This window comes from Syngnathus acus, chromosome 19 (genome assembly GCF_901709675.1).
Source record: "Syngnathus acus chromosome 19, fSynAcu1.2, whole genome shotgun sequence".
NCBI classification, from domain to species: Eukaryota; Metazoa; Chordata; class Actinopteri; order Syngnathiformes; family Syngnathidae; genus Syngnathus; species Syngnathus acus.
The window spans coordinates 6,463,514-6,483,422 of record NC_051103.1 but is presented as its reverse complement, the minus strand read 5'-3'; the positions used below and the strand labels follow the sequence as shown (position 1 = coordinate 6,483,422).

Genomic DNA, 19,909 nt, shown 5'->3' with positions numbered 1-19,909 from the left:
AAATGTTATTACCACCTCGTCACTTAAGTCTTAAATATTGTATTTGTATGAATTTATAGAACGCCATTTGCCATGAACAACCCATCTTCACCGTACTTTGTGCCGCCTAACCAGCCATTGCGCAAGCCGTCATCCAAGGCGGCCGCGTTTCCTTGGCAGGTCTCGCAGCCTGTAGGAGCTGGTAAACACCTTCAACTCTTCTTTTGTGTTGACTCGAACACTTTCTGCCACATGTCGGAACGCCAGTCCAATTTGCCTCTTTTGCAGGTCCAATATTGCCACCAGCCAGTGGGGATACAACTGACGTATGTATTACATTTTAAATCATTAAAAACTGTCAATTTATGAAAAAGAAATTGACATTTTCTCCATAAAGGCATTGGGTTTCATGCAATCACCTTTGCACCGCTGCCACATTTGTGGCAATCAAGGTAACGTCTACAAGTAAATACTGCATTTGACATTTTCAAGTAAATGCAGTTTTTTGTTTTTTTCTCTGCCAGGGTCTTTACGTTGTGCTCGTTGCAAGAAGACAACATACTGCTCCCCGGTGTGCCAGACGCAAGACTGGAAGGACCACAAACATATTTGTGTGCCCACTGACCCACAGCCCGCAAGGTAAGCAGACTACAGCTTTCAACTTGTTTCATTGCACTAAAACTTGAGTTCAATTTTGTAGGGAGAAGCCCAATCAGACCGCTGCTTCGGCAACGTTGGCAAGCAATACCGCCCATCCGGATTCAAAGGTAATTAGATATCTGCCCTTTGACACCTTAGCAACAAATATTAATTGTATTTACTTCCTGATTGCTCTCCCCCTTGCGAAACAAAGTCGGCAGATGCAATGGCCCCCCGCAGGGTTTACTTGAAGGACTTGCATCCCATCAAGCTTGATAACGGAGCTGATATTCAGGTACCTTGAATGATAAGAATTTGAATTGCTAAGTATTTATTAACTGCGGCTTTTATTTTAGGCGGCCGTGGTGGAGTTCTGCAACCCTGGCAGATTTTTCCTCCGTGTCCAAATCCCCGAGCTGCTACAGACTCTGCAAATGATCAGCAGCCAGCTCCAGAAGACCCCCAGCTGTCCCACTGCGGCCCCTCCATATGTCCCCTGCGTCGGAGAGGTGTGCGCTGCACAGTTCTCCGACGACCTGGTAAGAAGTGACGGCGCGCAGAATAACAAAAACCTTTGTGCTCATGCTTTTGCTCGTGTTTTGCTAGGTGTGGTACCGAGGCTTGGTCCAGGAGTTGGCGGCTGACAAAAAATCGGCTAACATGCTTTACATAGACTTTGGGAATGAGGAGGACGTCCCTGTGGAGAGGATGAGGCCGCTGCCTGCTGACCTGGAGCTGTTTTATCCTTGCGTGAGTGCAGAAAAAGAACAAAAAAACGTGTTGTGATGCTGATAAAACTTTTCAAACAATTTTCTTCAGGCAATGGAGTGTCGCGTTGCCGGCGTGGAACCGCTGAATGGCAGCTGGTCCGCCGAGTGCTGCTCAGCCGTCACTGCGCTTCTGGCCGGCAAGATACTGACTGTGCAGCTGGTGGAAACACTGACAAATGTTCACTCACGAGCCGTGGACATCGAGCTTCCCACGGGTACGGCGTGCCGCACCTGAGCGTACGTACCGTAAAATGTGTGGCAGAAAGGTGACATGAAGGTCTTCATTCAGGAAAACGTCTGAGCTCAGTTCTCATCGATGGTGGTTTTGCCAAAAAAGCCGATGAAGATACAAGTAAGCCTCTCCGTGGGCTATTCATTTTTTTCTCTTTCCACTGACCACGCCGGTCGAGGGTGATGTTGACAGTGTCCGTATCCCCCGCTCAGACGCCATCTTGAGCGCCGCCATGGAAACCAACGAGCGTCAATCTCAAGGGAAGGACGACAACGTGTGGGCTCAGCCACCCGAGCCCCTCACGCAGGCCGTGGGGGACTCCTTCTCCGCCATGTTGACACACTTCTTCTCGCCCAATCACATAACTGTGCAGAAGTTGGACAATGCCGGTCAGTATTTCATCCAAGCCCCAAGTTTTGACATTTTGAGACTGAGATTAAATTATTTATTTTTTTTTATCTCGGCAGGTGACATTCGAGAGTTGCAGCTGAATTTGAGGCAGCATTGCAGTCAGATAGCCGCATCCCAAAACTTTCAACCTGCGCCCGGCTCTGTCTGCTGCGCCCAGTTCTCAGGTACCAAACTCATGCGAGACACGACACCGTGACCTGAAATCTAATCTCCTGGCGGTGGTGTGGTAGTGGACCAGCAGTGGTACCGGGCCAAAGTGCTGGCGTACACGTCGGAGGAGCGCATCTGCGTGGGCTACATTGACTACGGCAACTCTGAGGATGTGCATATCAGCTGCTTGAGACCCATAAGCTCTTCGCTGCTCGCCTTGCCCGTGCAGGCCATTCCCTGCGCTCTGGCGGGTGAGCCTCCATCTCAATTATTTGATAAGCCCCGGTGGTTCTCAGACCAAATCCGTCACGCGGATCCTCGCAGGGATCCAGCCTATTGGCGAGACCTGGTCCGAGAAAGCCCTGTTGGCCCTGCAGCGGAAGGCGTCCAACAGAATCCTGGACGTAGAGATTAAAGGGTCGCACAAGGGCAAAGCTCTGGTCGACATGGTCGACTGCTCCAGCGACGTCCAGTGCAACATCGCCGAGCTGCTCGTCTCCGCCGGGTACGCCTCGCTTGCTCCCGTGAAGGCTGACGATGGTGAACGGGCTGCTGCAGAACCACCCGGTAAGACAAACGCAGATATGAAAAGAGAGAAATAAAAACAGAGACGGTTGTGACTTCTTCTCGTCACCCTCAGCGCCGCTGCCTTTGTCGTGGTCCTCGGTTCAGCTACCCGCCGACAACCTGTCAGTGACGCTGTTGGTAGTTATCGTCAACAACCCCGGAGAGTTTTTCTGCCACATTGACAACCCGGCTGGTATACGCACGTCGACTGATGGACATGCACGCAAATGTGCTGTTTGGGAAAAAAATATTTTCTGATTGTTTAGACACACAGCGATTGATGGATCTCCAAGCTGAGCTAAAGCAACATTGTGAGGCGGATGAGACGGATTTCAAACCAAAAGTGGGGGAGCCTTGCTGCGCCATGTTTCCAGGTGTTTCCACCAAACCACATGCTGAACGTTGCCTTTTCTTTGGGCATGTTCGGGCTCATGTTTTTTGCGCTCCACAGGTGGCTACTGGTACCGTGCGATGGTCAACGCTCAGTCTGACGACACGGTGGCTGTGGATTTTGTGGACTACGGTTACAGCATGCAAGTGGAACGGAGGAACCTTCGCTCCATCACGCCTCCGCTCCTCCAGCTGCCCTTCCAGGCTATTCGCTGCTTCCTCTCGGGTACACACGCACAAATCAGAAGTGAGTGTCAAACTTCAAACGTGTGTTTACTTTCAGGCGTGGAGCCCATCAATTGTGATTGGAGCAGCGAAGCCATCTCGTGGTTCCGCTCGGAAGTGGAAGGCCAGAAGCTCTCCGCGCGCACCATCTCCATCACAGAACGGGGCTCCGGCGTCGAGCTGCAGTGCAAAGGCCGCAGCATCGCAGTCGATCTGGTCACAAATCTCTTTGCCAGATATCCCGGCGAAATTCCCGCAGAGGCACAGACGCGCCCCAAAATTCACAGCGCACCAAGTCCTTCGGCCGAGCAGACGGAGAGAAGCGATACTCCTCGGCCGGAAATGCCCCCTGCTGTGGAAATGATGGTGGAAAAACCAGCGGAGGCAACTGCAAGCCCCGAGGAGACCGCCCAAAGCCCACAGCAGATCCAAAACTCGGCAGACGAGCTCCAGAAAAGTGGGTGGAGCTTTCAGTTTACTCGCAAATATGAACAAAATCTTTGACCACCCTTGTCTTTTCCAGATGCCCCGATCTCTGCACATTGCTGCTCGAGTGCGGAGCCACAGGTCTGCTTTTCGTTGTGTTTATCAAAATGAACTTGCCAACATATTCAGAACTTTTTTTTTTTTTTCTCTCTCCTGCAGATTCAGCGTTTGGAGTTGAGGGTGGAGCGTTTGGAGAGATTGATGGAGCTGCTTTTCTCCTCTTTGACGCAGTTTAGCGAACGTTTGCAGCTTTAAAACACTTTTGACCTTCTTTTATGCTGTTCAAATATCCTGACAATCTTGTTTCTTCTGTTTTTTACCATCTCTTATCTTAAGTTAGCGCGCTATGCTATTACCCTCAGTTGTTCAGTTGGTCCATTTGTTTTAAATAAAAGTTCACTTGGAAGTTCACATAGTGTAGACTGTTATTTTAAACTAAACCACTTAGGCAAAAGTAGAAAGAGGAGTGTGTGTGTGTGTATGGGTGGATTCTGACAAACCTCTGGTAAGTAGAGAAAAAAAAATTCTGCTTATTGTAATTTCTACTGCTTAAATTGTTGTTGCAGGTGACGCGTGACCGGACGGCCTGCTGCGGATGGCCGGTTCGTAACAAAACCTGGTCTCGGTGCCGTCTTACGAGGACCTCAAGTACGTTTAGGACTTGATTCATTCTCCTACTTCTCGTAATGTCACATTTTGTCTGGCAATAAACACTGAACAACTATGCGTTAAAAATAGCTTTATTAGCTCATGTGAAGGTGTATTTTCGTAAATTGTTTACAGAAATATTTGCGAGTAAATTCACAACTAAATCTGAAATTTGCAGCCATTGTTTTTTTTTAAACCAAAAAAAAAAAAGACTGGTGACATTTTTTGGTCAGTATTTATTTGAATAAAAAGTGCGTTTTTTTAGCTAGCAATACGGACCCCCCCCCCCCCCCCCCCCCAACAAAGGCAGAATAAATGATGTGCTTATTTACATTTAGCTACCAGCATAAATGTCGATCCAAGCTACAATCTCCAGGATGACTCGTAGCCAATTCAAGACTGTTCGTGCTTTCAAACTTACGGCGCTTTTCAGTGTACAAGGGCAATCGGGCTTTAAGTGGTGGACTTCCTTTCCCACTCCTGTAACGACAAAGCACGATTGAATTCAATCTAAATTCTGATGTCATTCCAACAAATTCTTGCACGGGCTCACTTTGGCTTTCTGCAGCACTTTGCCTTTAGTGGCCATGATGGACGCCGGTCTGTTCTTAAGTGCGCTGGCTGAATTGACGGGAGATGCCGGATCGGCGCCGGCGGGACCGCCGGATGCTTGACAGGGCGAGGACGGGGGCTGCGTCACCGTTTTCATCTGAGGGCGAGCAAAAAAATGTGAGCTAACTTTTGTTCGTGTTTACCGACTTCTTCAGGTTGATGGCAGCTGACCGTGGACGTGTCCGGAAGGTTGCTGTCCAGCGTGGTCCCCAGCGTGAAGGGCCCGGCCTCCACCTTCTTCAGGCTTTCCTTGACTTCCATCAGCCGTAGCTCCACCTCCACACGCCTCCGCTCCGCTTCCCGACTGGCCTCCTCGATCTGCTTCAGCCGAGCCTCCAGTGAGCTTTGCTGTTTGGCATCTGAAACCAACGTGCAGGAGCCCGCTCAGGCAAGCAGATTTTTTTTTGGGGGGGGGCAAAAGAGTTGGACAATAATTTACCTTGACAGGTGCTGAGCTCCTCTTTGGTTTCCCTCCGTTCCTTCTTGAGGCCGGCCAGGCTGCTCCTGACCTCGTCGCGCTCTCGCTCCAGTCGCTCGCGCTCGTCGCTGTAGCGCACCAAGTCCGCCTCGGTGCGTTTCTTGCCCAGCTTCCCCTCGACGGCACCGGAGCAACCTGGAAAGCAGCAACCCATCCAGAACGCAAGTCAGCACTTTTTATTACTCTGCATATAAAATCATTTTGCCACTATTTTTTTTTTTTCCAAAGTGATCGTTTTTATGCTATACTTTTAGTTTGAAGGAGGAATTTTTGATGGTAGGTAGGTGTTCCTAAAATTGTGACCATGTAGGAGAGGCAGCTCACCACATGAGGGAGCCAACCAAGTTTGTTTTTTGTTCCTTCCTTGATGGAAAACCAGAGTGCTACGTCACCCCTCACCTGTGCTGAAGGCTTTAGGTCGGGGTGGTTGAGGACTGAGAGGAAAGCCAGAGGTTGTTTGAAGAGTCAAAGTTTTCTGGACCCCCGAGGAGCTCAGCGTCCTCTTGGGGGGCTCCTGGCTTTGCGGCAGGGCTTTGGAATTTGGCGGAGCTTGCCGCTGTGTGGGAGTGGTGGGAGTCGTGCAATGCTCTTCCTCTGTTTTGGCCGACTCGTTTAAATTAGATGCTGCGTCGGGTTCTGCCGGGTTGTTTGGATTGACCTGGAATGGAAGCGCCAGAGTTTCTTGCCAGCCTTTTAACATCAAATCAAACAACAGCTACTTTGACCTACGAGGTTACCTCATTTAGTTTCAAAGGCTCTTTGCGTTCCTCTGAGGGCTCAGGGGATTCTCCTGATCTTTCCTTTCCACCACCTGCCACCGTATGCAGAAAAGACCGCACCGGCACCAGGTCGAGGTACACCCGATTTTCAGGCTCCTCCTCTTGAGCCACCAAGTCCTTATGTGCGTCCTTTGCGGACATTTCACGGGGCTCTTCAATGTCCTTTTCATCACTCAGTGGAAGACAGCCAGCAACAATATCCTGAAAAAAAAAAGAAAAGTAACATTTTCTGGGGTTTTTTTGTTTTTCTTCTCAACACACCTCTGGATCAGCGATTGAGGCTACGTCGTCATACAGCTCATCCGGGTTCTGCTGGGCGGAGGGCAGGGCGTCGATGTAGTTGTTTGGCTCGGAGAAGCCCCTCTGCATCAAGCTGGAGCCGCAAAGAAACATTTGAAATCTTAGCACGCCGACTTGTTTTTGGGGTTCAATATTTTTGTCTAGTCCTACTAAAATGAAGTCTTTGCTGCGTTGACGATACTGGTGATCCTCTCGGCGTTGACGTAGTCGTAGGTTAGCTCCTCCGGGTCTGTCTTGCTCCCCGTCTGGGACAGTAAGAGGCCCAGCCAGTGGCCCATGACGGCTGACGTTTTGGCCTGGAAAACATTTTGCATTTAGGTTCTTCCTCCCTAAAGATTTAGGCGTGGCCAAAAAGTGGGATTCATGCTTGTCGAAATATGTCCTAAGAAGCTGAGACTTTTGTTGATGCTCAAATATGCAGCAGGGAGAAACTGGAGGGCTTTTTCCATGACTAAATCCCACGACATCCCCACCCTCCACCAGACACGCACACATGGACCACCCTTACTCCAGTGAGGACAGTGTTTACTTCATGTAACCATGCACCCGGCGTCTTATAAAAATGCTGACTTTTTTTTTTTTTTTTTTCTTCACTCCAGACATTTTTCTTCATCCTGGACCTGTTTTCAGCGCAAGTGAGCCCACTTCCCAAACCACGTGAGCACTCAAATATCTATCAAGTTATCCAGCATACTGAGTTGCTTTTTTTTTTTTTACAGCGGTTCCAAGTACCTCCAGGGTCGCCAGCTGCATGCCGCTCATATCGATCCGGAAGGAGTAGAGGCGTTCCGGGCTGGGGTCCGGCCAAACCTGGCAGCCCTCGAGCTTCACGGCAGGTTGGCTCACTTTGTTCTTATTCTTGTCCTGGTAGAACCGCAGCTGACCGTTCTTGACCAGGCACCAGCACGTCCGCCACTGGCTGTTCACCAGCACGTTGAGGTAGCCTGACCGAAGATGGTCCAATGAGTTTTGCAGCAGAACCTCCAAATTTATGCCCAACTCACCGGAGGTTTCCACGCATTTCTCGGCGCTCTCCAACGACGAGACTTTTTTCTTTCCGATGTTCATCAGGTTGCTGAACTTCAAACCTGCGCTGTATTTTTTCTTCACTGGAAGTGGACGAGGACGCTCAGCAGCCGCACTTGCTTTTGTTTACATTTTAGCCCGAAAGCTTACCATCCCTCTCGGGCGTCTCGGCGTGGCCGTCGGTGCTGCTGCCGCTTTCCGAAGCCGCCGAGTGTCGCTCGCCGACCTCCCCCTGTCGAAACCTCAGCGTAAGTTTTGAGTGGAAGAAATCTTCTCATTTCATATTTCTCACCTTAGTGCAAATGAGCCTTGGCGAGTCAGAGACAGGATGCTGCAAGTCGCCGTTCTCAACCGGTTTGGGACTGATCTCCTGGATCACCTGGTGAGCGAAACATTTGTTTTCCCTCAAATCCAGCAACTTGTTGAGAGCAAAAGCTCACCTTGAGCCACTGCTCCGTCTGCTCCTTGCTCTGCAGCCCCAGCACGATGGCCTCGCCGCCCACGGGGGTGATCTTCAGCTTGTGCTCCTTCCTCTTGAGCTGCTTCTCCTTGTAGGTGACGCTGCAGCCCAGCAGGCTCACGTCCAACAGGGGCGTCTGCTCCTTGGAGCTCTTGTAGCACTGAAAGCAACAACCGGTACATTTCACTTCTCAAATTCAAGCGTCCGATTTAAATCGGGATGGAATTACCAGAAGTCGGTGCTCCTTGATGACGCACAGTTGCTTGGCCCACTGGCCCAGCCACTTTTTCCTCCACAGGAAGGCACAAATGCGGGCATCTTTCATCAACTCGATGGAGGCCTCGGCCGACGGCCACTGGTGCTGCGCCGACAGCGACTTCCCCCTGGTGGCCGCTTCGTCCTCGTCGTAGGACTCGTACGAGCTGCTGACGGCCTCGCCGTCGTCTAGTGAAGCCGAGAGCGACGCGGCGATGACTACGCGGTAAGTCGGAAAGACAAACGGGTAGCTATCGCTGACCGTTACCATTGACAGTTTCTTCATAAGGCTGAGCCTCCTCGTAGTAACTCTCGGAAGCATCTGAGCAGGTCGCCGTCTGGACGAGCGGTAGGGGAAAAGGTTCTCGAGTCACCGCGCTCTGATGGATCAGAAGACAAACATTATATGTTTTAGACATTTGAAACTCGCTTTTTATATTGACGATAGGTCCAAAAGAGATGGTGGGTGGGATCCAATGACATTACTGAAAAGCCGCCTGAAGATTAAAGCAAAGTACTTCGATGATCTACACACCAAAAGGTATTTCAACTATTCCATCGAGCACCGGAACAAATCAGGTGGCTTGGGCAAAGTAAACTTGGCAGAATTCTGCGAGTTCAACGAAGAAGGATTTATTTTTTTTTGCTGATTCTGATCAAACGTCTGATGTTAAATCTTCCACTTTCTCAGCCTCCCTCCCAAGGCACGTACATTCCGCGGCAAGATCACAGAAATTCGAGACGGAGCAGATGAGGAGAGGAGCCCGAGGGAGGGAGGTTAGTGCAAAAGTAGGAAGCGTTTACAAACTTGATGCTCCAAATGTATTTTAATGTCGAAAAAAAAATATGGTCATAAAACATACATAGCAATGTACACAATGAAGCCGCCGCTAAAGTTTTACCGTCACTTCAAATTGGAGATTTTCACATTTGACCTGACAGGAACTTATAAAAATATCTGCTGGGTTTGTTTCTACTGTAAATCAGGCAGGAGTCAAAGCATCTGTTATGAATTAAAACAAGGCGGCCTCCTGCCACGCCCCCTTCACCCTATATTCCAAGACATTGACAGCATGCGAAGATGCTTTCACTTCAGCCCTGGCGTTTCATTTGACATAGTCAGCGACTGGCTCCAGCCAAAGTAACAAAAGCAAGCAGCGGGGGAGAGTGATCGGGGTGTGGCGGAGGGGCTCAGAAAAAAATACGCAAAGGCCCAGCAACATGGAAAATCCCCGGTTCCCATGCCAAGAATCTGCTGAAGCAAAAACACTCCAAATCTAGGAGCGTGTTTTGGAAGAATTTTCTAACATTTGCTTTTTAAAAAAAAATAAAAATCTGGTTCAATGAAATTAAATATTCTCATTGACTCTTTGCCAGTCAATGAGAATATTTAATTTGAAAAAAATAAAACTAGACCAGAAGAATTTTCTAACATTTGCTTTTTTTTTTTTTTTTTTTTAAAATCAGGTTCAATGAAATTAAATATTCTCATTAACTGTTTGCCAGTCAATGAGAATATTTAATTAAAAAAAAATAAAACCAGACCAAAATATTAAGGTATTTTATTTTATGACCAATGAAAGAATTGCTTTCAAATTTGAGTCTACATACGTGTAGAGAAGGGGCAGCTAATAAAATCCTGACCTAGCCAATCAAAACTACTCACCTGAGTGCAGCCCTCTGCGGACGTCTGCTTTCATTCCCCCCTGGCGTGTCGCCACCAAAGCGCCACGGTCGCTATCTATAGCCCAACTCTATTTTCAGACCGTGCAGAGTCGACCCAATGGAACTCTTCAAACGTTTGTTTACCAGTCACGTGTCGTGGAGAGATGGATACATTTCAACCGGAGTGACACGGTGTCCGTTGTGAGAAACAAAGACCCGTTTCAGCGAGATTATGGACATGCCCGAGGGTTTGGCATCATCCAGTCGAGAGAAGAATGCGACCCTTGATCTGACGGGTCGAGTGAGGGTGAAGGTGGAAGACAGCTGGTTCGTTTTGGAGAGGGCCTTCCTAGCGAGGCACAGCAACTACTTCCGGGCGCTCTTTCAGTCGGGCATGCTGGAAAGTAAACAAGAGGAGCTCCACCTTAAAGGAGGGCTGCACGCAAGAGGCTTTCTCATCGCTCTCGCCGTCTGCAAAGGGGAGATTCCCACCCTGGCCGATCCGGACGAGCTGGTTGACGCCGTGGAGTGCGCCGCCTTCCTGCAGGTGCCAACTTTAACTCGGCATCTTTGCGATATCGTGGATTCGGATACCTGCCTCCTGCTCTACCAGGCCGCCCACATCTTTGGTCTGGAGAAACTCTTTCATAGCGCCGCTCTTTTCCTCTGCGATGCATTCGAAGACCTGAGGGAAACGGCGGAGGCGACGCTTCCTGAAGAGCTGCTGCGGTATTCTCAGTCCTTATCCCCCGTGTCTTACGTCGCAATCGGTACCCATACCCCTTCCACGGAGCTGCTCCACGACACCTTCCGGGTCGTGTGCTACCTCGACGAGAAAGAAGAAGAGTGGAAGCATCTTACGCATCTCCCGACCATCTGCAGTACGTCCTTGTGTGGCGTGGCCGTGCTGGACAACCGCCTGTACATCGTCGGGGGAGTTTACGGTTATAACAAAGAAACCGTCGACGCCGCCTTCTGCTTTGACCCCGAGTCAGGGCTTTGGACCTCTCTTCCAGGACCTCAGAGACCCAGACATGATTTCACCTTGCTGGGGCACGAGGGACGACTCTATGCCGTCGGAGGAGAGTACCAGAAAAAGAACATTGCCGCAGCAGAACGTTATGACCCTCAAAAAGCTGAGTGGACGTTCATACGACAAGCTCCGAGGCCGGTAGCGTCGGCCGCCTGCGCCGTGGCCAGGCGTCGGATGTTTGTTTGCTTCTGGAAGCCTCCCGATACCACGGATATTTACGAGTACGCGGCGCTCGATGACGAGTGGAAGCTCACCACCACCTTGATCAGACCTCAGAGTTACGGCCACTGCATGGTGGCCCACAGGGACAACTTGTACGTGATGCGCAACGGGCCCTGCGACGACTTTCTCCGCTGTCTCATAGACTGCTACAACCTCACCACAGCCCAGTGGACAGCCATGCCGGGACACTACATCAACAGCAAGGGGGCGCTGTTCACCGCCGCCGTAAAAGGGGACTCGGCCCTCACGGTGAAACGGATGCTAACGCTGGAGTACGCCATCGACGCGCAGGAATGGAAGCCTCGAAGGCAGATGAAGGGTTTTCCAAAGGGCGGATCGTTATGGACGTGTTTACTTAGGCTTCCTAAGACAGGACCGGACTTCCCCCAGGTGAATGCACAAGGGAAGCAAAAGGAAATGCCTTTGAAAGACAGAACGGAACCACCGGTAGAGGATATGCTGGAGGTCTAACCTTTTTTTGGAACTGGGATACACGAAGACTGTTGTTACTGAGACTCCAATTCCAGAACCGTTTCAGTCACAAAACTGTTTGACAGGGTGTAGTCACTTACCGTTCTGGGCGGCGGCAGATTAGGAAGGCTCTTCTGTGGAACGGGCGCATGTTTGGATGCTTTTCCATTGACCGGGAGGTTTGCTGCATCTTCTGCAATGCAAAATTTGAAAGTAAACAAACAGCCAATGGGTCCATAACTGCTCTTTTCACCGTCGTGGGATGTCCAGATGTTCCACACCAAAGGGTGGATACCCGGACTCAAATCCGATGAGACCTGATCCGATCGAGGCGGTTTCGGATCACTTTTGGCCAGATTGTTTGTTGACCTAGATTTCTTTCGAATCAACCAAGCGATGCCTCGTAAGGGTCGCTCTTACTGTATTCTGTCAAATGTGCAAACTAAGACCATGAGACAGTATGCACTCCTTCTCGAGTTGCTTCTCCGTTGAGGTTGTCCAACTGGGTCAGACGTTAAAGCGGACATGAGTTATTGCACCTCGTGCTCGCCGGGACGCAATTCAAGTGAAAAGCGGAGAGGCGAGCTGGAGTCACAGACGACCCCAATCCCCCCCCCAACCCAACCCCACCGCCATTTCCTGTCTGTTTCTTCATAGCGCCTCGCCATCTGTAGCTGCCTTGTTTTGTTTGGACTACAAGAAAGAATTCCGTTTGAGACTCTTTTTCTCCTCCTGTGTTGTTCTTGAGTTTTGTTTCGAAGACGAGTTGATTGCGATTTCATCGTCGAAGATCTTTTTTTTTTTTTTTTTTTTTTCTAAGGGTGTTTTTTGTTGTTTTTATCACATGGATGTCCTGAAGGAAAATGACACCTGATTAAATTCAAAATGTTTACCTTTCTCCTGGTTTTCCTTGTTACCGACGACAACTTTGTTCATGTAGATGTACTCCTCATCCGCACCTGCGTAAAAGCCACAAAAAAAAATCAGAAAGAGCATAACTAAATATCTATAGACTTTGAAATAAGAAAAACAAGTTTTCCTAAATGAATTAATTATCGCCGACCATCAAAAGAAAGCTTTAGGCATTACACCGCTTTGATATCGATATCTTGAGCGGAAAGTAAACAAAAAAAAGAAAATCAAAAGTTTCTACCGCGCTATTTATAACCTGCTCAAAGGAAGCGAGCGTCCCCGGTGGATGAATGCGGCTTTGGAATAATCATACAGCCGAGAGCCAGGAGAGGAAGTGCTGAGGAACAAATCCAAGACCTGAACATGGAAAGGGAAGACTCTTCCAGTGTGTCGCTGTGACTTTTTCAACCCAAACTTCATCGTGAACCTCACGGGACATTTCACTTTTCATCGAGAGGGCCGTACTAGATTTAAGATTTGATTCATGATGGGCTTTTTATAAGCCTTCCTCCGAGAGGCTCATTTGATATTAAATATCCATGGCGGCCGGGAAAACCCCCCAACTTAAAAGGTCTTTTGCACAATGATCATGTAATCATTAAGATAATAATCTTGCTAATTCTATAAAAGGCGTGACTGGATGTGGTGAGTGACGTGGGTGTCGGCGAATCAAAGTTGGGAGGGGAAAAGCCCCAGATCAACGTGACCACAAACAAAACCTTTGACTAATATTCTTCCCAACTTGCAATTTGTCACGTCGCGAATCTACGCCGCTCGCTTAACCGCAAAGCATTCAAACTTGCTTCTTACGTAACGTGCGGTGGGTTCTCCATTTAATTTCCCACAAATTCACCCAACGCTGTGAGTCAGCACTTGGCTATCGGACAAAGCCTCTGGGCACTTATTTTGCTATCTGCCTAAGCGCCGTGTAATTATGACACTCTCGCAGGCCCTGACCATCAGATACACTCGAGCCGACTGAAAGCTTGTTTGCAAAATTACCCCGGCATTTAATTGGGGAACATTTGCCATCGCTCGCGCAGCAGCCAAAATGTTTATTTTCCCTTTTCGGGGCTCTGACGCTGAAAACACAAAACTGCTGGTGGGCCGATCTTATTTATGGTGACTTTCCGTGCGAATTTTTTCAGCGTGTATTGTTTCAACGTGTTCTCACAAGGGAAATCGGACGAGTGTTGACACCAGAGGCCTCTTTGCTTGAAGAGCTGCAAACGTTGCTGTCGTATCGGATTTTATTTCTTAATTCTACCCGGCAACAAGCCTCCTGAACATGTTTTTTTTACTGGTACCGTTGGACGCAGTGTAGGACTGGAGTAGGTCGGAAAGCAATCCCTTGTGGATGGTGGCGTTCCCGCTCAGGGTCTCTTTGTCTAGGATGAGCAGGAAGTGGTGGAGCTCCATGAGGAGCTGGTCCAGCACTGCAAACACAAAGAATGAAAATAAAGCAGTCAGGGAGGATTTGTCTGTTAACGCTCGGACTTCACGCCAGCGTTTAGCATGGGAGAGAACGACTTTGCAGCCCTGACGTGCCTCCCACGCGGGACCTTCGGGGTCACGCCGTGTGGGGAGCTCTTTGTGTGTGTGTGTCTGCTGGCTTCGTGAAAAGCATCCCGAGGATGAAAGACGTTCTTAAAGGAGAAGCTGGAGCAGATATTTGGACTGTTCTTTTTAGACCTCACCGTCCTCATTAGCAAATATCCTGCTAAACATTTGTCTCTTGAAAGTGAAGGCAAAGGCGAGAGAGAAAATCGCGACATCCATAAATAAACCAAGCCCGCAGTCAGCCGAGGTCTCGGCTTCCAAAGAAGAACCTCAAAGGCCAGACGCCGACCGCTAACCCAGCCTTCAAAGTGTCAATACGGGAACACAAGGTGTCCAATGCTGAGCTTCACATGTTGCAGATGATGAAAGGAGCTCCCTCCCTTCTCTGCTCCCCTCCCCAACCCTTTTTTTTTAATGACTCCTGCTCACGCTGGGTCAACTTCTCCCGAGGGGCCCCGTGTGAGGAGCAAAATACTGGAAGAGCCTTTCACAACAGGAAAGCACAAAATTGCCCCGACAGAAGTCAGAAACATTTCAGGCTCGTTTCGAAACCCCATCATCGAACGTGAAGAGCACCCAATCAGATTTTTGCTTTCCCATTGCTCTGCTTCCACTTGTTTGTTTGCAGAAGTTGACTCGGATGAACTTTTGGGTGCAAGGAGGGAGGTGGGGGGGGGCCTGGGAAACAGAGTCAGCTGACAGGACACGGCGCTCTGCAGTCGCCGTTTCTTCTCCGCCTAAAGTTGCGTTTCCTGTTTTGATTCATTCACAGAATTCAATCCATAACTTTATTGCTATTGATTTGCCTTCTACTGCTGGATAATTGGATCAATTATGATCCAATACATAAATAATGTTCCTAATTAATTGAATTCATGTCATCATGCTTTATAGTGTCTTGCAAGTCAAGTGCTTTTTGTGTCATTTAGGGCAAAAACTGTTTAGTCAGCGATGCAATGTTTTTGCGGTTTGTCAAGAATACGATTTGAATTAAGCAACAAAATTGGGGAAGGCGGGTTGTTGTCGTTGAAGTCAGCGCAGTGATGCAACAAAGTGAGACGATATGTAAGATGTTTGGACGCTTTGCGGACACTTCCAAAATGTCCTCTAGGGATGAATCACACTTTGTATTTTGGGATGCGGCACGGCGCACATGTGGAAAATAGCAGCAGATGTGCTCACACGGCTCTTTTCACATCTGGCCTTGCCACACTGCCCTTTTTTTTTTTTTAATCCTGTCCTCACTGCGTCTGTTTTCATTTATCAGTTTGGCCTTTCTGTAGAATTTTGTAGGAAACTGTGCAATGCGCTCCCAAAAGATGCTTTTAATTATTTAATTGCGTGTCATGTCATCATGTGCTCAGGGTTTTGATGAATAATCAGAAAATCAGAAAGAATTTGTGTTTTATTTACAGCGTGTCTTTTTTTTTTTCTTTTTCCACAACTTGTGTAGTCTGCCAATGAAACAAACGGGAAACGGGCACAAGAAGTTGAAGTGAAACGAGACGCTGGCTCTGAACACCTTTTGCCATCAATGTGCTCGTTTTGATCGTTGCAGAGAAGAAGACGTTTAATTTGACTCATGCTGGTGCCCCGAGAGAAACTTCCTGTCTGGCTTGAAAAACTGGCCTGTGGAAAGTTAAACACTTCTTTGACCTCCATTGTTTGCGGGCCATAAATGCTTTTAATATACAATCAACGTAATAAATCAGCATTTGTTGGAGAAGCGTGGCAAAATAGTTTGCAAACGCCGCTTGTGTAAAATGAACATCTGCAGCTAAGACATGGTGATTACAAAAAGCCGCAAGTCCAAAGTAGCATCCAAATCTTCTCGTAAAAGCAAATAAGTAGCATTGTAATTCCAGTGTAGTTGTTCCAAATCAAGTGGCTCCGACTCAACTTCTATCCCGCTGTGTTTTTTATTTTTTTTTTCCTTCTCAGTCGAACTCTTGCTCGCTGTGTCACTTGATGCAATCTTTGGACACTTCATTAGGTACCCGTGAAAGGGTTACCATTGCCTCTTTTATAGGTTGTTTGGACCGGTAGCAGCCGCTGGCAAATAAAAACTAACTAGCAAGGTACGGCGTCTTCAAAAGAACCCGATGCCAAACAACACCACACACGGCTTCTGTTGCCAGTAAACTGGCAGGAACGGGTCTTTGGGCGCCCGCGGGGGGCCACCGCCACCCGCTGCCAGGTAGCGAGCGGGAAGTCCGTTTTTCCTTTTCATCATTTTTACAGGCCGCTCCAGCTTCCTTAAATTACCTGTGAATCAACCCCCCCTCCCTCCCTTGGTTGACATACTTTCAAGTGAAGCTTAATTCTTTGGCCTACTTTGCTGAGCTTACTTACTGTCACATTTGAAGTCTTAAACTTCAAGTTTCTCAAGTAGCTGCGGCGCATTGAGGAAGTCACATTGAGGCCACGCTAAATTGAGTTATTCGCTGAATGTGGAAAAGCACGGCACTCATCACTATTCATTAATTCCCTGCTGTTAAAAAGTGGCGACCCTCCTAAAATAACATCCGTGTTGCAGGTGGATGTGGAAGCAGATGAGGTCGTTTCTCTTCTGCACTGAAACCAGCAGCTCTTGAGAAGCAACACACGAGCCCTTGTCCCAAACAATGGCCGGCCTTGTCATCCCACCACCTGCCGTCCTCCCCTCGGAATGTTTGCCAGGTTTCCCTGACCGTGACAACCCCCCGCCCCCTCCCCGTCCCACCCGGCACCAACTGCCTGCTTCTCCCGCTGAGATCCGATTCAGGGTCCTGCTACTCCCGTCTTCAATTTCAGACATGACACAATTCAAAGTGCACGTTGCTTTTCCTGCCCTTGACGTGACCTCATGTCACTTTTGGCTGTTTGCTAACGTTAAGGCTACTTCACCTTCTTGAATGGCATCAGGTGTAAGGTGTGCCTCAGGGGTCCGTACTCAGCCCTATGCTTTTTCTTACTGACTTAAAGTTTATCAGTATTTTAGTCACCAGCAGATGGAAATAGAAAAACAATTTATGGATAGCCTTTTGGATTTTCGAAGAATATTCGGTGTAAAGCGAGCAAGCGATTTTGATTATAAAAAAAAAAGACCATGAATGCTCATATTAAATAATCCAATGTCGCTGGGAGGATTGAATGCCCCATTAATGAAATGACATGAAAGACATGAAAAAACATGAAGTTGCCATCTTCTAACACTGCTCCATTGACACACACAACAAGCGAGTGGGAGCAAACACAGACGGAGCGACACTTGTTTCTTTCAAAGCCTTCTGCTTCCAGTCCAGTTTGACTGCTGGACATTGTTCTTGACAAATAGAAGGCGAGAAGGGAAACCAGTTCATCAATGGAAAAACAACTCCATCACCGCAAAATAATTTCAGCTGTTATGTGTACAATTAGATTTTTCCCATCACTCCAATCGGGAAGTGAAGTCGAACAAAAAGTGGCTGCGGCCGTGCTCATCCCAAATGGACAAATAATAACCACCGGAATGTGAGGAATGCCTTGAGAACAATGTCAGCGCTATTGGAATTGATTTTGCTCACAGTGCAAACAACTTTTAGAGAAGATTGACTTTAAAATGATTCTCTGTAAATGTGTGCTCGAGAAAAGTGCTTCATCCTACAAAGTGATGGGTTTGAAAATGCAGAAACGTCACCAGCCGTCTTCTTTATCCTCTGCAAAACCGTCTAATATCACTGCTGTACTGAGAAACCCTGAAAAGAGCTGAGCATGTTTGTGCAGTGTATCTTCTTCTGCCCCCTGGTGGCCAACAATGCAGAGAAAGTGAATGTACTCAAGGCACTGCCGAATGCGGTTTTCGTAATTTTCCCCAGTGGGAAACCGTAACCCCAATGTGGACCGCGCTTAAAATCAGTTTGACGTGCATGACGTGAGTTTCGGCATCTGCGCACCTCACGTGAAACTTCATCAACTTTCCTCGTCCCTTACCTTTGTGCTTGTCCATTCCCCCTTGTCCCGAGGTGTCCCGCTCCACTCATACAAGCCGACTGTCCCTAAAGTCTTCAGACAAGAGTGACGGACCCCGGAAAACACCTTACTGACTCGGGTAGCGGCAGCCGGCTCTCCACGTCCTCTCCTACTCTGTGCGATGTGGTGAGTGGCGCTCGCTTCCTCCTCCTTCTCCCTGCCTGCAGCATCCACACACACACACCAAAACCACTCGGAAACTCCCCTTTCTAGTTAAAGTCCAAGTATGCCTCATGAGAAAATAGAGATGAGCTTGACTTGGTACTTGCACGATTTTCAAAAGCACGTCTCCGTATTTGTTCAGTGGATTTCAAAAAGTCTACACACCCCTGTTGTGATGTCATAATAATTACAAAATAGACCAGGATGAAGTATTTCAAAATGTTCCCACTAATTGTGAGTTTGTTTTAGTGGGTGAGGTGTAACAAAAAAAACGATTTGAATCGGCAAATCGGGTTTGATTGAAGCGACCTACAGCAAAGCCGGGTCCGTTTTGTCTTCGGTCCGTTTTTGAATCATCTTCTGAGCTTTGTTATGCTACAGCCGCATTCCTCTCATTCTTCCTCCCGCTCGCTGCTCTCCCACGGGCTCCCTGTAAGGTTCACAACTTTGCACATGTTAAAAAAAAAAAAAAAGAAGTCCTGGCAGCACGGTTGAATATGAAAGTTGTGTTCGTCTAATATTATTACACTATGAACCTAAGAAGTGCTTATAATAAAAATCGCATTATTCCGATGACTTTAAAGCCACCGATTTAACATAATGGAAAGTAAACATTCATGGTGGCAAAATAAGACGAGGAATAAAGAATATATGTCAGTGACGTTATTTGTCAAAACTAGCAAACGATTCGTCATCTCAGCGTGAGCTCCAAGCAGAGGGTGGTCTAAGCCCTTCACGCCCCCTCTCGCGTCGCGTCCACGGCAGACAAAGTGTCTTGTTAATAATCCAGCTAGGGGAATTCCTGGAGTGCAACAGACCTTTTGGAAGAGCTCAAGCTGCTTGGGTGGCGTTGAGTCTTTAGAGATTGTTGTTTTTTTTTTTTTAAATACAGACAGTGATTTACATTCGCTGGCTGGAGTTTGTCCACGAAGGAGCGAAAAAAAAAAGTGCATGTTTTAAGAAGGTTCAGCCTTTTTCTTCCTGCTCGCGACAGTCACATAAAGAGCATTCCTCTCCAGTGAATCACAGGTCAAAGGTCACCGAATCAACTCCAAATTGAACCCTCGTCAATTCTTGGACCTCGGCCAAGTTGGTGGAAAAGAAAAGACCCTCCTAACCTCGCTGCCTCCTCAGCCTTTCATTTGGACATTTTCATCTAATCTGGTGCCTGGGCTGACTGTTACGTCTGGGAATTTCCAACGACAAGTGAGCCGAGCGTTTCTTTTGGCTGCCTCCACGTTGTTTGGGGAACAGGGAGAGCAAAGCGCACACACAAACACCTTGTGGAGATGGGACGAGCGTGCGGTGCGGCGTTTGGTTAACCCTGCTGGAAAATAGGGAGGGGTACTTAAGTGGCTTGTATATTTCATGACATTTTTATGTATTTAAATGACAATTTCAACATTTGCAACGCTGACTTTAAGCTAAGTGGGATAAAAAAGAACTTACACTATTACTGTGCAGGACAAATAAACATTAAATCATGA

The 19,909-nt window shown here is 48.1% G+C and overlaps 3 protein-coding genes across 3 annotated transcripts; 2 read left to right on the top strand and 1 right to left on the bottom strand.

Annotated features, from left to right (window-relative positions):
- The first annotated feature begins 382 nt into the window (after window positions 1-382).
- tdrd1 (tudor domain containing 1) lies at window positions 383-4,104 on the top strand. Its single transcript, XM_037278429.1, has 18 exons — window positions 383-431; window positions 504-618; window positions 680-746; window positions 833-913; window positions 975-1,157; window positions 1,225-1,368; window positions 1,438-1,603; window positions 1,678-1,740; window positions 1,833-2,009; window positions 2,088-2,195; window positions 2,262-2,432; window positions 2,506-2,748; window positions 2,822-2,941; window positions 3,015-3,122; window positions 3,200-3,364; window positions 3,422-3,820; window positions 3,887-3,930; window positions 4,009-4,104. Exons 1-18 carry the CDS (start codon window positions 389-391, stop codon window positions 4,102-4,104), a joined length of 2,493 nt encoding a protein of 830 aa, XP_037134324.1. The 5' UTR covers window positions 383-388.
- Window positions 4,105-4,718: 614 nt separating this feature from the next.
- Window positions 4,719-18,403, bottom strand: afap1l2 (actin filament associated protein 1-like 2). The gene is made up of 19 exons (XM_037278725.1): window positions 18,222-18,403; window positions 14,018-14,146; window positions 12,692-12,757; window positions 11,900-11,991; window positions 8,676-8,787; window positions 8,382-8,596; window positions 8,133-8,312; window positions 7,985-8,071; window positions 7,843-7,924; window positions 7,671-7,775; window positions 7,399-7,610; window positions 6,817-6,962; window positions 6,628-6,739; window positions 6,325-6,567; window positions 5,987-6,245; window positions 5,549-5,722; window positions 5,281-5,468; window positions 5,051-5,206; window positions 4,719-4,977 (listed from the first exon to the last, which is right to left on the bottom strand). Exons 1-19 carry the CDS (start codon window positions 18,235-18,237, stop codon window positions 4,951-4,953), a joined length of 2,601 nt encoding a protein of 866 aa, XP_037134620.1. The 5' UTR covers window positions 18,238-18,403; the 3' UTR covers window positions 4,719-4,950.
- On the top strand, window positions 10,073-11,907 carry LOC119138610 (kelch repeat and BTB domain-containing protein 13). The gene has a single exon (XM_037278868.1). It carries the CDS (start codon window positions 10,305-10,307, stop codon window positions 11,796-11,798), a length of 1,494 nt encoding a protein of 497 aa, XP_037134763.1. The 5' UTR covers window positions 10,073-10,304; the 3' UTR covers window positions 11,799-11,907.
- Window positions 18,404-19,909: the final 1,506 nt, after the last annotated feature.

What these genes read in the sequence shown, in the direction of transcription:
- tdrd1 (XM_037278429.1), top strand. Translation starts at nt 389, where the DNA reads ATGCAATCACCTTTGCACCGCTGCCACATTTGTGGCAATCAAG. An exon ending in ATAACGGAGCTGATATTCAG is followed by an intron (nt 914 to 974) that starts GTACCTTGAATG and finishes CTTTTATTTTAG; the next exon opens with GCGGCCGTGGTGGAGTTCTG. An exon ending in GCTCGAGTGCGGAGCCACAG is followed by an intron (nt 3,931 to 4,008) that starts GTCTGCTTTTCG and finishes TCTCTCCTGCAG; the next exon opens with ATTCAGCGTTTGGAGTTGAG.
- LOC119138610 (XM_037278868.1), top strand. Translation starts at nt 10,305, where the DNA reads ATGGACATGCCCGAGGGTTTGGCATCATCCAGTCGAGAGAAGAATGCG.
- afap1l2 (XM_037278725.1), bottom strand. An exon ending in GTCCTACACTGCGTCCAACG is followed by an intron (nt 12,758 to 14,017) that starts GTACCAGTAAAA and finishes GCTTTTACGCAG; the next exon opens with GTGCGGATGAGGAGTACATC. An exon ending in CGAGACGCCCGAGAGGGATG is followed by an intron (nt 7,776 to 7,842) that starts GTAAGCTTTCGG and finishes GTCCACTTCCAG; the next exon opens with TGAAGAAAAAATACAGCGCA.